Source organism: Phacochoerus africanus, chromosome 16 (assembly GCF_016906955.1).
Source record: "Phacochoerus africanus isolate WHEZ1 chromosome 16, ROS_Pafr_v1, whole genome shotgun sequence".
Classification (NCBI taxonomy): domain Eukaryota; kingdom Metazoa; phylum Chordata; class Mammalia; order Artiodactyla; family Suidae; genus Phacochoerus; species Phacochoerus africanus.
In genome coordinates, this window is record NC_062559.1 from 15,024,686 (window position 1) to 15,040,960 (window position 16,275).

At 43.7% G+C, this 16,275-nt stretch overlaps 1 protein-coding gene across 2 annotated transcripts in view; it reads right to left on the bottom strand.

The window, feature by feature from the left end:
* The window catches only part of LRGUK (leucine rich repeats and guanylate kinase domain containing), a 113,319-nt gene extending 98,249 nt beyond the window's left edge, over positions 1-15,070 (bottom strand). For both annotated transcript variants that reach the window (XM_047763598.1, XM_047763597.1), the window contains exons 1-4: positions 13,249-15,070; positions 7,229-7,336; positions 4,896-4,977; positions 1,454-1,554 (exon numbers count right to left, since the gene is read on the bottom strand). In XM_047763598.1, coding sequence (XP_047619554.1) covers positions 1,454-1,554; positions 4,896-4,977; positions 7,229-7,336; positions 13,249-13,575 — 618 coding nt within the window. In that variant the 5' untranslated portion in view covers positions 13,576-15,070. The remainder of the gene's footprint in view (positions 1-1,453; positions 1,555-4,895; positions 4,978-7,228; positions 7,337-13,248) is intronic.
* Between the last annotated feature and the right edge of the window lie 1,205 nt (positions 15,071-16,275).

The window sequence follows — 16,275 nt, forward strand, 5'->3', positions numbered from 1 at the left end:
GACTATGCCCTACACGCTCTGATGAGATTGGGTTTGTTGAGAGACCTTAAAGGGGTTATGAGCCTGTAAGAAGCGCCCGTCGACCGAATGAACTTTCTTCTCAAACTAAGAGCAAAATCACGGCAGGAAATGCGAAAAGGGGCAAGTGTGAGCTCCTGCTCTCTGGGAAAAGTATGCTTTCCCTGGTTGGTGGCACCAGGCACAGAGATAGCAAATGGAACACCTGCAAAGCATCTCAAGAGGGTGGGACACTGTACACAAGCCTAGCTTACGGGGAGAATGGGCTTTGGGCCTCAGCCATGGGCTTCAGGACCAGCCCTGCTTGTGGCAATGGTTCCCAAATCTGCCAGCACATTAGAGCCACCTGGGTGGGGCCTTTTAAAATTTCCCACACCCGGGCCTTACCTTGGACCCTTTGAGTCAGAACCTCTGGAGTGGGATTCAGACATCAGCAGTCTTTAAAATTCCCCAGGTGGACTGCAATGTGCAAAAACTTGGGGGCACCATTAGTCTACGACCTCTCTGCTTAAGTGCGGTCCATGGACCAGCAGCGATGGCTCACCTTGAAGGCTGTTAGAAAGCACAGTCTCGGAGTTCCCGTCATGGCTCAGCAGTTAGTGAACCTGTCATCCACGAAGACACAGGTTTGATCCCTGGCCTTGCTCAGTGGGTTAAGGATCCGGCATTGCTGTGAGCTGTGGTGTAGGTCACAGATGCAGTTTGGATCCTGCATTGCTGTAGCTGTGGTGTAGGCCAGCGGCTACAGTTCCAATGGGACCCCTAGCCTGGGAACCTCCATATGCCGCAGGTATGGCCCTAAAAAGTCAAAAGGACAAAAAGCAAGCAAGCAAGCAAGCAGCAAGCACCGTCTCAGCCCCAGCCTAGACCTACTGGGTCAGAACCTGATTTTCCCAAGAGCATCACGTGATCTCCATGCATGTTAAAGCAGGAGACACCACACCCTACTACAGAGCAAGCTGCTCAGCCACCCTTCCCAGAAATGCAAAAGCAGGTGCAGAAAAGCAAGAACGAACACCTGAAATCAGTGCTTTCTAAACAAAAGTAGAGGTTGGATCTTATTATAAGGAAGGCAAAAGTTAAGCCCCTAGGAAATTTTTTTTACAGACTTTTCTGGTATAAAACTCTTCTGCCATAATAAAAATAGACAAACAATAACTAGTATTTAAATGAAGGAGAGAGAAAAGAAAGTTAGTTCTTCGGTTTTTGAACACTAGGTCTCAGCAAAGCTTCCCCCAAAAGATGACCTCTTGATAGACCATCTCCCTTTCCTAAAATTAATAACACACAACTCCTCCTCCTTTTTAACTGCATTTCAGACACACACTATTTACTCCCACAACGTATTCTCTCTCAACTCTCTTTTCGCACTGTTGTGATTAATGGACTTTGCAAACCAGTTAACATATGTAATTAGTGTATTAATAAAGTCTACCTTGAGATTTTTGGGTGGCTTGAAATTGAAGAATGCAGTCAGTTTATTCTGAGACGCATTAAGTTCTAGAAGATAAGGCATACAGCTCACACAAGACAAATCTGGGAGGGGCGGGGTGGGACAGGAATACAGAATAAGGGAAGCCAATAAAATAAAAATTAGACAAAGTCATTAAAAACAGCATACATTATATCAGAACATTTTTTAATTATGCCAGTTGCGAGCACATCTTAATTATTCCAGATGAGTGATGAATGAAAATAGGATTATGCAAAACACACACACACCGTGTGGAAAACGCACCATGAGCCCATAATTTAACCCTCTTCCCCAAGGCCTCCCCACCCCTCCCATCCCCCTCTCGCAGCAGAGCTGGGAGAGAAGTGACCGAGGGCTCCCCCCTGTCCCAGCTCCCTCGCCTTGAGCTGCTAACAGTCAGTGCCAGCCTTGAAGGAACTAAAGCCTTAGGTAATCCCCTGGATAATTAGCCCCTAAATAATTGAATTAGGTCTTTTCAGAAAGACGGAAAATGCCACCATTAGCTCTTTGGTATAAATTAAATTTTGTTTTAGATGGACTCAATCTTAAATCTCATTCATTATTGGGAAGGATTTAAATGATTGCCTTTGGTTTACTTTGACTCTGGACTGGTTCAAAACCATGGCCAAGGCTGCCTGATTTAAAAGAGAGCAGAGGCCTTAGGGGGTAACAGACAAGGGGACGCCTCCCACCCCCCACCTCCCCACACACACAAAAATACGTATCTGAGTTCTGCATTTCTCCCAAGCCAATATTCTGAACCCAGAATACTAAGTAAAAGACTATTAGGCTAACACTCAATGCTAAGGCATTTACATATACCACATAAAACGGTGAAGCACCGCGCTGCCTTTCTCTGCCGCTCTACAGCGGGTGGACTTTGGGCCAGCAGGAGACTCGGGGAAAGGGCCAGGAAGAATCACGTGGTGGGGGTTTACAGCCCCACCTCTACCAGCAACTTGCTTCTCCACCGCCTTTTCCTTCTCCATCACACAACCCCTCAGAAGAGGGCCTCTGGCAGGAGAGAGGAGCCCGTCAAAGTGCTTCTACCTTTCACCAGGGGACAAAGACACACCCAGAACAGAAGAAGGAAGCACAGCTGAGCACTGGGGCACCTGCCTGGAGCAGGCAGGTGCCACAGTGCAGCACCTACCTGCCCACAGAAAGATCAGCCTCCTTGAGCCTGTCTTCTTAACGAAACTGTTCTAGGAGGGACCATGCACTGAACCATTAACACCTTGGTGGGAATTCATGAACAAATCCAGAAAGCTTGCCTGCGAGAGAACAATCTACAGAGAAACTGTAATTGCTTTGCAGGTTGTGCCTGTCTGTCTGATCTAAGCTCAGCTGTCCGTCAGTGGTGGTCTTGACCCCTCTTAACTTCCCTCCATGCCCCTTGGAGCTGATCTTTCTGTGGGCAGATACCAGTGGAGCTCTGTCTTGAAGCAGGCGCAGTAGCTATTGCTTAGATGGCCAGTACATTTCACACTTTGTAGATGGCTGACACTTCGAAATCGCTCTGTGATAGGAAAAATTCAGGTCTGGGCTGCTGGGCCTCTGATGCTCCCTACTTGGTGTAATGACCTCTGTGTCCACCAGATGGCAGGATGTCCTCATGGCTACAGCCATGGTTCTCAAAGTGTGGTCCTGGACCAGCAGCATCCACTTCCCCAGGCACGAATCAGAAATGCAAATTCTCAAGTCACCCCAGATCTACTGCATCAGAAATTCTGAGGGGGGGGGGGGCACAGGCATCTATGTTTTAATAGGCCCCCTCCAGGTGATTCTGGTGTGAATTGAAATCTGGTCTCTATCAGGTCATAATAAACTTTCATAATTTTTTAATATAATCTTTACCCACTGTAGGTTCTCAAAAACTTGATGAATTAATAAAAGCGGCCCTAAAAGATTGAAGGAGACAGGAGACAGATCTGAAGAGGAAAGCTTCATTTGCTACCAGAGACTGCTTGCTCAAGGGGCAAGGGTATGAAGTCACATCTTGGCAGAGCACTAAAGATTGCTGAAGCTCTCCTTCCCTGCAAGTAACTGAAACCAACCTTGGAGGTGGGTGTGTGGAAAGCTCCTGCCAATAACACTAAACAGTCTTTCCGATGATAACAACTAAGCCTGGGATTTGCTTTAAAATAACCCTGGGAAGGGGGGCGGGGAGAGAGGGATGAAGTAAGATGGGCCACGGGGCAGATAACTGTTGAACCGAAACATTCCTTACAAATCTAATTGTGCACATTTGTCATTTTCCATAAAAGTTTTATGACACTAGAAAAAAATAACAAAAAGTCAAAAAACAGTAGCATTTTAAGAAGTAAAACATGCTAATATGTTATTAACCATTGAAAAGAATGAATTTTAATTATCACAGTCACAGAAGAGGAAGAAATCAGAAAATGAGTCAGAGAAGACATTATCAGAAACCTTAATCATCCCCCCAAAAAAGTCAAAGAAGCCAGTAGAAAGATTATCAGGGAAGAAAGGAGCAAATCAGAAATTTCAAATAAGGGAGTTCCTGTCATGGCCCACCAGAAACAAACCCAACTAGTATCCATGAGGACGCAGGTTCGATCCCTGGCCTCACTCAGTGGGTTAAGGATCCCACATTGCCGTGAGCTGTGGTGTAGGCCAGCAGCTACAGCTCTGATGGGACCCCTAACCTGGGAACCACCATACACCTCGGGTGTAGCCCTAAAAGAAAAAAAAAAAGAAAAAGAAAGAAAGAAATTTCAAATAAGATCAGAAAATTAGAAATAAGGATCATTCACTCTTTAAAGAAAATGTGATGAATTTCATTAAATAAGAGCAGGATATCACAAGAGATACCTTATATGAAACTACAGATGGCAGAGTCAGACTTTCAAGAATGCACTAACTATACAGAGACAGTGAAGAGAAGGGAAAAAATAAATTTCTGAATCCCTGGTGCTCAAATAAGAACAGAAGTAGCTAGCTAGGATTAAGATGTAGATGCAAATGCAAAATAAAGAAAAGGATCCATTAAAGGGAAGGGGGATTAATTTATCTACACTGAATAAACTGAGAGAGGGAAAGAAAAGGGAATCATCAAATATTCAGGAAGCATTAAAGAAGTAATGATCCATCTCTTAAAAGGAAAAAGCAAAGCAAACATTCCATCTGATACTTTTTAATATCACTGAGTGTGTCTCAGTCATTGCATCATATAGCCTGTTTGCTGAGCTCTGCCTTTCTCTTTACTCATCAGTCATAGGCGCTTCTTGTTCCCCCATGGAAAACAGAGGGTCAATATGTAAACCGACCTACAACAGCACTTATCTCAAGTTTGGTAGCACTGCAGTATAGTACATGCGGCCAAGCTTAAATTTTGCCATATTCAGCAATCCATCAATTTACTAGAACGAGAATTACATACCTTCAATTTTATTTCCTGCAAGATTCAACTTCTGTAGGTGAATGTATCCACAGAGGATGCTGATGTCAATTAAATCAAGACCCTGAGAAAATAAAAGGGAAAAGACTTTAACGTTGCCTCAATAGGTGAGTACTGAGGCTTTTCAAAATCGCTGGAAATAAAATGTGATAGAAAGAAAATCCAGAATTTCCTGTGAAAGTATATATAGGAGGAGTGAGAGAATAAAATCTGAAGTCTACTAGCAAGAGGATCTCAAAACAGACTATAACCCCCATCTACAGATGCATTCCTCTGAAGGAAATAATAGCTTGGAAAATTAGTGTTGTTAGCAAGAACAAATACAACATGAAAAGGCAAATTAAAGCAGTGTTCATGAAGACCTTTAGAGCAGCGTTTTATATTAAAACATACACACACACACGCATAAAAGCAATAAAGCCACAGCCTTTATCTAGGAGAAGAAAAGAAAAAGCAAATGCTTAGAATTCAAATGAAAAGTTCCAAGAGCTCACACCTAACAGGGAGATCATTAATAACAACACCGCCCACACTTCTTCAGGGTTCCGTTTTCAAAGCTCTCTAACAATAATCCCATCGGATCAAACAAACCTGTGAGATCCAGAGGGTAGATTATCCCCAACGTGGTGATGAGGACTGGGCGGTCCAGAGAGCTCTGGCAACAGCCTAAAATCACTTGGCAAGTTTGTGGTACAGAAGCATCAAGCCTCCCGAATCCTTGTTGAGACCCTTTCCATGCAAGCTTGCTTCTGCACAGAGGGGACCTGGGTCCCTCGGAATCAAGACTCAAGTCGCTGCTTTACGTGGCAATGCCAGAGTCAGAAAAAGCCAACCAATAAAGTGCCAGTATAAGCAATTTCTCAAATACAAGAATAAGAATGTTTAATGATGACCGCTAGAAGGGTGAAAAAAGAAATTACTGAGAGCATACTCTGTACGAGGCATTGTGTTTGGTGTGATGAAAAATGCCTACAGTGATGGACTGGAGCTATACTGTGCCCTTAGGAAACTTATGACTTTGGTGGCAGAGAAACTGGGTACACAAGTAATAAGAGAAGTAAAAAAAAAAAAAAATTACATGTATAATGTAAGTAAGACGTAAGGGGGAAAAAATCACTAGCCTGGCCAACCCTAAGAAAGTGTCTTCAGTAAGACCGGTTATTAGGACAAAGGAATTCAACATGTGATACCTCAAATGTAAGCAGGTCAGTGGCACAGTAAGTTAAGCTTGGGTCCATCTGGCTAAAATAAGATTTAAAGGCTTGAGCTTTTTTCGTAGGTCAATTTTAAGGCATAGCACTACGTACGTAAATAGGCTACAAACTGAAGGAGATTTATGGGGGGATGGATTGGTGACTGGACAGAGCGCAATGCACCCAGGGGGCCCCGTGTATGTTACTGCCTGACTGGCTGAGTCACCCAAAAAACGTAAAGTGAAAATAGTAAAAGACTAGGGCCTTGGTATACAGTTCTCAAAGGACATGCCATGGAACCAGGAGGGGTGAAACGAGCTTAACCTTTCTTGGAGAGTTTACTAGTGCAAATCCAAGACAAAACAGCCTTGCTATGAATTAGGCATGCTTGAGCCAAATTATGGTGCTATAGCAAAAATGCAGTGCACTTTTTTCACCTACCTATCTGCATTTACTCTGGGGACCTCCAAGGAATAGTTAATGTTTTACAATACAAGGAAGCAAAAAGAGATACATTATTTTTCCAGGACTATAAAGAAAAAAATGAGGAAGGAAGCTGAAATACCCTGGGTATTCTGCCCTTACAGCTTCCCTTATGATAAAACTAGAGCCAAGATTCTGGACTAGCATCAAGATCTCGAAAATTGAAGAATAACAATGCATTTTTTTTTCTTGCATCTTTTGGAAAGTGAGCTTTACCTCAGAGCTCCTTATTTCTTGAACCTGCTTGGGGTCCGGGGAGTCAATATCAAAATACTTTGTTCCCTTGGATTCAGACGTAAATTTTAGTCCTGGCACTGATCAGAGAGAAAATTCTAAAGAGTTTTTGATTGGTTTTACAGAATCAAATTCAACCTCTTGGAAGGAAAGCATTGATCACTATAAAATAGACTACTTATGAGGAAAGAACTAGACAGTGAAGGAAATGAAAACAAAGGAATTTGTGGGGGTGGGGGCTGATATCAAACATAAAAAACTCTTATCACCATTCTCCACGAAATGCAAGACTGTCAGATTGGCAGCCACCAAAAAAGCTGTGAGTACCGGGGAAAATGGATCTGGTCCAACCAGGGTCAAGATGCAGCCAGCCCAAGGCCATAGGTGTGACCTTGTCATACTTACTGATAAATTTAGACTGAGGTAGACCTGCTCAGTCCCAGAGCCTGAGCGCCCCAGTTGGTAGAGTTTCTCGGCCACAACCTCCTCCCTCAGGACCCCATCAAATTCCCCCTGAAAAAAAAAAAAATCAGAAAGGTGGACAAAGAAAGGACTTCCATTAGAAAAGAAACAATTCACCTCATCATATCCATAAATTATTTAGCATATTGCATATCTGGGAGCTGAGCCCTCCAAAATTAACTGGCACCAAAGAAAACTCTGTACTGAAGACCCACACGTATCATGTATGATTAAAATACCTATCAAGTCAATGTCTTGCCACTGAACTTGCAGGTGGTTGCTTGAGTTAGGTATTCAATGTGGAATGAACACAGCAGTGGTCGAAATGTCATTATTAGTGGTGACAGGTATGTGTGATTTCTTTTCTGTTCGGGGCACTGAGCTAAGAGCTCTCAATGGGTCCATGAATTTAAACCTCCTGACAACCCTCGGTTAGGTACTCCTAGCTCCATTTTACAAATGAAAAAAGTAAGGCTCATGGAAGTTAACTGGCCTGAAATCGCATAGCTAGTATGTGACGGGGCCAGAATACAAACCCAAATCTGTCTCACCCCAGGGCAATGCTAGCCACTACACTTGACTGCTTGTCCACACCCCAAAATGATGGTTAGATCAAATTAAGGCCATTACATTCCCACACCTCCCATCCTTGCCGGAGAAAAGAGGTCCTCAGTTCACTTTGTATTGAATGATATTGCTGGATTCCTACAATTTACCAGATCTATTAAAAGGATCATTCTCATCTCTAGAAGGAGGTTGGTCCCTGGTCTATAGACACCGTGGACCAGTGATGGTGCAACATGTCCCTTCCCCGGTAATGACGGACAGAAGAGAGAAAAGCTGGGCTAGTGCTATTTGTGGCCAGCACATTAACACTAACTTCAGCATGAGGACACAGCATACAGAAATCACATCAGTGACACCCACATAACTCATCAATGTAACAGGTCTATGGACCTTGGCAGCAAAATACTCTCTCAGGTCATCTGCATTAAATCAGGAACCAATGATGCTGCTCGGGCTGCTGGTACTGAGGACACAGGTATGCAGGGTTGTGCCATTGTTAAGTTTCTTTCCTCCTGAATCGCCCCTATCCCAGGAAGCAGGTATCACTCACACAGAGATACTGTACAGCTGGTCAGGCTTGGTTTAAACCCCAGATCTGCCAGTTTGGATATGATTTTGAGAGCTGAAGTTTTCTCTGAGCTTCATATTTTTTCATCTATAAACAGGACACATTATTATGCTCCCTTAATGTTTTGGAGAGAATGAAAAATAATTGTCAACGTAAAGCTCTTAGCACAGTGCCCGAAACGCAGCGAGAGTTCCCAATAAATGGCATTTGTTACTACAAACTGATGAATCGAGAAACTCCACATCTTAATGTTTCACTCATCCACATCCATCAGCCTGGTCACCAAGTGGGGGAAAGAGGTCTACTTTTCTGAATAAAGTTGCAATGTTTTATAGAAAGCCTGCGAAAGAAGAGAGGTGACAGAGTGTTACCTTCCCTCTAAAACTTTCCACCCGGCCCACCCCCTCCATTTCCTGGGTTCAAGAAGAAACAGTAGGTGGGTGTCTGTTTTTCAACACAGCCATTGATAAGGGCACTGGCCTCGCTATCAGCATTTCCCCAGATCCCCAAGTCAAGACTTCCATGGCCCTCCCCTCACACCTCCTTTGAGGTTCCAGCCACTGGTTAGTGTTGGATCTCTCCCTTCTGGTCTTTGGTCATTTTCAGATCTTGACCAACCCTCCCCGTATCTTAGGTGGCTTCAGAATCCTTAGGAGGGCCACTCAACACCCCTACCACTCCAAGCATGGGCATACACAGGTGTTCCTTACTCTCTCAACACCAGACACCTTAAAATTGATCTCCAACCAACTTCAGCCACTCACTCCCCCCAGCATGTCCTAGACCCCATCATCGTGCTAAACTGCTCACCCCAGAAACCTCAGACCCCGGTCTTCCATTGCTCTCAGATCCCACAGCTGCCCATCTTTCAACCTTTCCAGCACCTACTGAACTTGGTCTCTGACCACTACAAAATCTCCAGTCTGTTCATGCTTCCCTTTCTCAGAGTCCATCTGTTCTCTCCTGACTATACTTCTTTCCCTACTTGGTCTCCCAGGGGCAATTTCAGTGTCTCTCAACCCTCAAGTCTCTGACTCCTTGGCCCCTGATTACATCTGACCCATTTGTACTCAGACCTGAATCAACTTCATGATCACCACTGCGCTAAGACAGAGATTATGCCATGCTCATTGCCCATTTGGGATAAAAATCGTTTTAGCATGCAAGCACATGCCAGACAAGTCCACAAGCCATTTCAAGAGTTTGCATTTGCAGCTGCTGGCCTACCCCACAGCCACAGCAACGGGATCCAAGCCATGTCTGCAACTTACAGCACAGCTCACGGCAACGCCAGATCCTTAACCCACTGAGAAAGACCGGGATCAAACCCACGTCCTCATGGATACTAGTCGGGTTCATAACCCACTGGGCCACAACAGGAGCTCCTAATGAGAATGTTTTAGGCCTCTTCCCACCCAAACTCTCAGCAGCAAAACGAACCCATTCTCATGCTGACACTCTTCCTTCCCACCCAGCTCTTCTTCTGTCTCTTCCTTCTCTCACCAGTCCTTTCCAGCTTCCTTCCCTGAATCTTCTTCATCTGCCTGCCTCTGAAATGCATCGACTCCAGAGATTTCTTCCTTGGCCCTCCTCTGCTTTCTCTCCTCTCCCTGGATGATCTCACAGACTCCCATGCCAAGGGTTCCTAGGTCTCCGACCCTGAGCCCCCTCTCGACAGTCATGTGATTCATGTAGCCAACTCCCGAATGCACAGCTCCACCTGTCCTGTTTCTCATGGTGGCTAATGGCCTTCACAGCCCCCTACACCATGCCATAGACCTAGCAGTCAACCTAGACTTCCAATGTTCAATGAATAATGGTCTCATCTTAAATATTTTATACATGTATTTATCTCTAGCTTCCTTTCCATTCCCATTGCCTAAATCCAGACTCTTCTCCCTCCCCCATAGATACTGCTAGTCTTCTCACTGGTGCACCTGCCTCCAGGCTTACCATCCTCTAATCTAATCCCACTTGGCCACAAGAGCAGTTGCCCACGTCTTAAGAGTCAAGTCCACAATCCCCACAGTGGCACAGAGCTCTCCCCCATGTGGCCCCTGCCTCACTGCCTTTTCTGTTCTCACCTATCATGGGTCACTAGGAGAAGCTGCCATCTGCCTGTCCACACACCACCTCCCCACCCCAACAAGGGTGTACATCCCTTCAAGGCTCCACCATCTGCAATCCAGCTCTTATCCATCCATGTCTCTTGACGTGCTGACTGGTTTGATTTACTCATATTCTTATCTCACCTTGAGAGCTGGGACCACGTATGTCCACCAGCACACGTTCATCTGTCCATCTTCTATCACGACTGGTGCTATTACAGATGACACTTCTCATTTTTTTGAGAGTCTGCTCTGTGTCAGACACTATGCCAAGAACTTTAATGTGGACTTTCCCCATTCAATTGGATGTTTGTAACTCTCCAGGGAGTTGGCGTTCTTACCCACATCAAGTTATTGGCAAAGAGGGGTTTTCATGCAGCAGAAACATATGACAAACCCAGACACCCCTTCTGCCCTTCACAGTCAAAAAGTACTTCTTACATAGCAATCATTTGTGAATGTTTGTTTAATGAAGCCGAAATTAATGAAATCACTTAATGGGCTGTAGTTAGCAGATAAGAACATGGAAGTTATTACTTAAATTAGTAGCAGTATAAATAATATATTGTGCTAAGTAGTTTACACATAGGCTCTCATTTAATTTTCACAACTCTCCTATGACGTAGGTATTATCATAATTCCCATATTGCAGATGAGACAGAAGGCGCGTGAGTAACTTGCTTAAAATCTCACAAGTCTATGAAAATCTTTGATTCCAAAGGCAATATGCTAAACAGCTGGTCTGCCCTACCTCCCTCCAGTTCATTGAGGCTACTGTGCATGATATGCACTAAATTATCACTGTGACCACCAAAGCATCATAAATCTTAATCAGGCTAGAATATGAAAAATAAATCACTAAACATAAAAGCCCAAATGGTTCCTCTTAAAACTTTCCCATTTCTTCAGCTTATCAAAACATAGAGACACTATAAAAAGCTCAATGAGAATGTAAGAACACAAAATACATATTAATATTTCGAATATAAGTGGAAGAAATAATAAACATTTTCCACATGCAGCCTATAAACCAAAAAGGATTAAATGGTTCAAGTCACCCCCCTCCCTCTATGTTTGTTAATGGCATACTGAAGGCAGATTAACAACCGCCCTAATGAACCCCAGAGCTAAAGAACATGCGTTAATTAGAATAATAAAGTTAACTGGTGATTCATTTGTTAACTCCTCTGGGGTTGGAAGCTGGTGGAAACCATACAAACATCTTGAAGTTGTAAAAACATTGCTACAGTTTTGCAATAGTCACCTTTAAGCATGGCAAAGTAAATCAACAAAAGGTAAACAAAATAAGTAATAAATTTCTATGGTCCACTTTAACCAAAATTGATGTGTAATTCAATAGCTCATGTAGAAGGAGGTAGAAGAGGAAAGACCAAATGGGGGGTGAGGGTGGGAAAAAAATGTGCCAGATGTGAAAAGTGAACCAAAGGACGTTACAGAAGAAGAAAACCCAAAGTGGGGGCACAGTTTAAGTGGTTAATGGCAGAATCGGAGTAACAGAAGACATTGCAAGATACAGAAGGGAGACTAAGAAAAAAAAAATCAGACAAATAAGGAAAGGAGATAGTGGAAGAGAACAGGCATAACAAAGAGAAATCTTTTTGGCCTCAAGGGGGAAAGAAAGGTGACTAGGAAAAGGTCCAATGACTCAAAAGGGTTGCTAGAAGAATATCACAGAACGAGGATGCTTCTATTTCTCTGTATTATGTCTACTTCTGAAAAGAGCTTGAAACAATTGATACTATGAAGGAAGAGGAAGGGGAGAGAAAAACCTAATCTAAAGAAAAACTATGAAACTAAGACAAACACTGACTTAAGGGAAAAAAAAGTTTCCTGGAAGCCAAGACAAAGAGGAAAACCTAAGAGTTTATGGAAAGAAAGAAAATTTATTTCTTTAAAGAAAACAAACAATTCATAGAAAGCCAAAAGAAAGAAGTGATGAGCCATGGAAAGTGACAAGTGGGCTAAGGAAGGAGTAGGACGATAATAAGTGTAAGAAAGACGTGGAATCGAGGGGTGTTTAGAAGGATTGTAGCAAAGAAGGATTTTGTATTAATGTCAAAGGCCGAGCTGCCAATGGGGCATTACACGTGGGAATGTTGGAAATATGCCTCACATCCTAAAATACTCCCACAGTAAGCAGTGTATGGGTGTGTGTGTGTGTGTTGCATGTATAAGGCATCATATACCCCTGACAGAAATAATATATAAAACTTTCAAGTCACTTGGTCTTTGAGGAAGCACTTAGATTACTTCCAGAGAGTAATTTTTTTTTCCCCTAGAGGAAGGAGGATGAAGGGACTAGAAGTGAGGAAGAGTATTTCACAAACACGGGGATAAAGGTGCAGAGGGTGCTGAACTCTGCCTATTTACAATACTGTCAAGGTTTAATTTTGGAAAAGGTAACTCCCAAATGCTTTTCTGTAACCATGTTGTGTAACTTGACTCTTAAGAAATCAAATGTGCCAAAGAAAAACAGAGGAGATACTTGGATATTTCAGTCAAAGGGTAATGAAACTGGGTAACAGAAATGGGAGGGGAGTCGGGGGCCGGGGCGGGGGGGGGGGTGTGTGGCTCGGAACAGAAAGGGAGAGGTGCTCCTGGAGATGAAGAGCCCTAGGACTGGGGCCAGCCATGGGCTGATGAGAGGTCCAACTTCTGGAGAAGGAAGCGAGGGGATGAGGGGTAGGGGGAAGGCACACCTCCGAATTCAGCATTTCTGACTCCGAGGACGTCTCCGATTCCGCTTCACCCTCGCCCTCGCCCTCGCCCTCCTCCTCGTCCTGGTCCACGTATTCTCGGTCCACCTCCGACTGCAGAGAGCGGTGAATGAGCTGCTCGAACAGGTAGGAGGAGGCTTTGCGGAAAGTATTTTTCGGCCTCTGCCCCATGGGAAAAGAAGACCAGCAGGCCTGATGTTCCTTTTCTGAGTACAACAGTTTCGACTGCACTCCAGTTCGTGAACTGCATAAGCTTCCCAGGAGAGAGGACAGTCTCGGCACCTGATGATCTCTCCTGGGGGTCGCCATCTTGTTTACTGGGGTTGCCTAGGAGACTGGCATCTGGGGAGGAGGCGCCGCAAGGGATTTTGGGGGCTGTAGTCTCTGTCCCTCCACACCTCCTCGCTTTCAGTCTGTGACTGCTGATGCTAGATTTTCCTTTATTTTTCTTTTCGTCCACCTGTTGTAGTCTGTTTCTCTTTTTCGTCCGTTCAGTTGCTGGCTTTGTTTCTTTATGCTTGTCTTTCTCGTTTTAACCCCTTTTCTCTGCACCCCCTTTGGTGCGTCCGATTGTCTGTTTTCTCTCAACCTCAAGGTCCCCTTTAGAGATTTTTCATCCCACCTGAGATCACAGGTGAGCGCCCCATCCTGCTTTATTCACGAAGTTCTTTTTGCAGAGTCCTACTTGCTCGGGTTAGACCTCTCTAAATCTGTCGAAAAGCTAGTAACACCGGAATTTTTGTCTATGCTGAGTGCGGTGAACATAAAAGAAATGGAAGGCATGAATGGTTCTTGTCCTTATGATTTATTTGCGGATAATAAAGAGAAACTCTCAGGCGATGACCAAAAGCTGATTTGCAATTAATTTACGTTTTTAACCTGAAATGATAAGCCACATTCTTGGGGAGAAAAACTGGCAGTGGTCTAACAATCCAAATGGGGGGGGGGGGAGGGAATGACCGCCGAACTAACACTATCTAAAAGCCTCCATAAAGCTGTTAGCATCGCATAAGTAATTGTATTCATCAATGACCTGCATTGGTAATTACTGTGATCTTGTTGCCTGAGTCCTCTTTGCAGTTTTATAAAATACCCTTGCAAGATTGCAAAGCATGATTTTATGCCAGTGTGATTTCATGTGACCCACATCCCATAGCCTTGAGCTCCACAAAGTAGACACTCTATAGAAAAGCAGAATGAAAATTATAGTAACTGTTATTGCCATAGTGATGACAATAGAGATCCTTGCAGGGAAGTCACCCTCATTCTCCTGGCCTTACAGGGCTTTTTCTCCATGCTTCAGTGACAGCAGTTGCAAATACACAATGATCCTGTCAATGGCTGTCAGGGGAGAAGGAGATGGAATCCTTATGGACACCATCCATTGACTATTACCTTTCTCAGTGCTGGAGGGCCCGTTAAAATGGACATAAAGCTTCCAGAATTACCTTCCTTCATTATCTTGCTGGTCATAAATGTAAAGGCCATAATGAAAGTATCTTTTTCTGCTAGGCTTATCTTCCTGCTTGCTCGCTCCTTTTTCCAGTGGGTAGGAACTCCTGCAAGGGATTTTTCCTCACTCTCACCCCCACAGGACCCGGCCAGCGAACTGACAGAAGGATGAAAGGGGCAGAACACAGACAAATGGAAACTCAGTGTGTTTTTTGTTTTGTTTTGTTTTTCCAGTAACTTAATCAGCATTTCCAGCAAAGCAAGCTTTGCCAGTGTCAATCTGTTGAGAAAAGTGTCTTCAGGCAGAGTTTGGACCTGTGGCAGAGTAATTTTCAAAAAGTTAAAAAAAGGATTATTATGCAAAAATAGAATGAAACACATGTGAAAGATTTTATTCAACTCGTTAATTAATGAGCGAGCCAGTAAGATGGTAACAGGGTATTTATAGTCCCAAGGAAAGACATTCTGAAATAAGTTCACTAAGTGAGAGAGAAAACTAGTTAATGTCCTACTAGGCATTACACTGTAGCCTTTGGAGTTCTATATTTCTAAATGTCTTCTCTCTTTCATCTTCCCATATACTCTCTGTCTGTCCCAGTTTGACAGATAAGGTAACTGAGGCCCAGAGAATTTAAATAACTAGCCCGAGAACAAGTAGTGGTGCTGAAATCCAAACCTAGGAAAACCAAACTCCACAGTCTACCTTCCACTACCGCTTCTGCAGGTGGTAAATGCGGAGCCAGATAAAAGTACACAAGAGGTCTCAGAAGGAAAAAACCTCTATCAGTTAATGTTCTTAAGTGTAAATAAAAGTTCACTCAGAGAATAAGCCTTTCGTATAGAACCATAACATGTCAGACCTAGAAAGAACTTAAAAGCTCATCTTATCCCAACACTCCCCTTTAGAGAAGAAGAAATTGATGGCCCTCCAGGGACAATGACTTATCCCATATCACCTGACTCGTTAGCAGCCAGGCAGGAACTAGAGGCTAGACTTCCCCTTGCTCAATCTTTTCGCTTGCCAGTTTGCCAAAATGCCCCCCATGCTGGAATTGTATGAAGAGCATCCCTACTTTGGGATTCTGGGCATCAAAATAGAAGGCATTATCTCTATAAAAATTATTTTACCAGGCACAGGAGATAGAATTAGACAGAGGGAGACAAGGTGAGCGGAGGGAATATTTTATTGGAACTCTTCCTCTTAGCATAAGACATCAATAATTACTTCCATTTATTCATTGGTTCCTATAAACCTGGCCTGCGCTAAGTGCTGTGGACATATCTCAGTTAATTCCACCAACTGCTCTCGGAAAGAGGAATTGATAATCCCATTTTACGAAGGAGAAGAATGATGCTCAAAAATGCTAAGCAAGTTGCCCAATCACACAATTTCTGTTCAAACCAACATTCCAACTCATCTTCCTAGATCCAAAGTCCATTTATCTTAACCACTAATGCTTTCCCCAGAAATATGAATTCATTTCTCAGGATGGAATGATGAGGCACAGAGAGCCTGACCCTATGAGATACTGAAAGTGTGTACGTGCATGTGCGTGT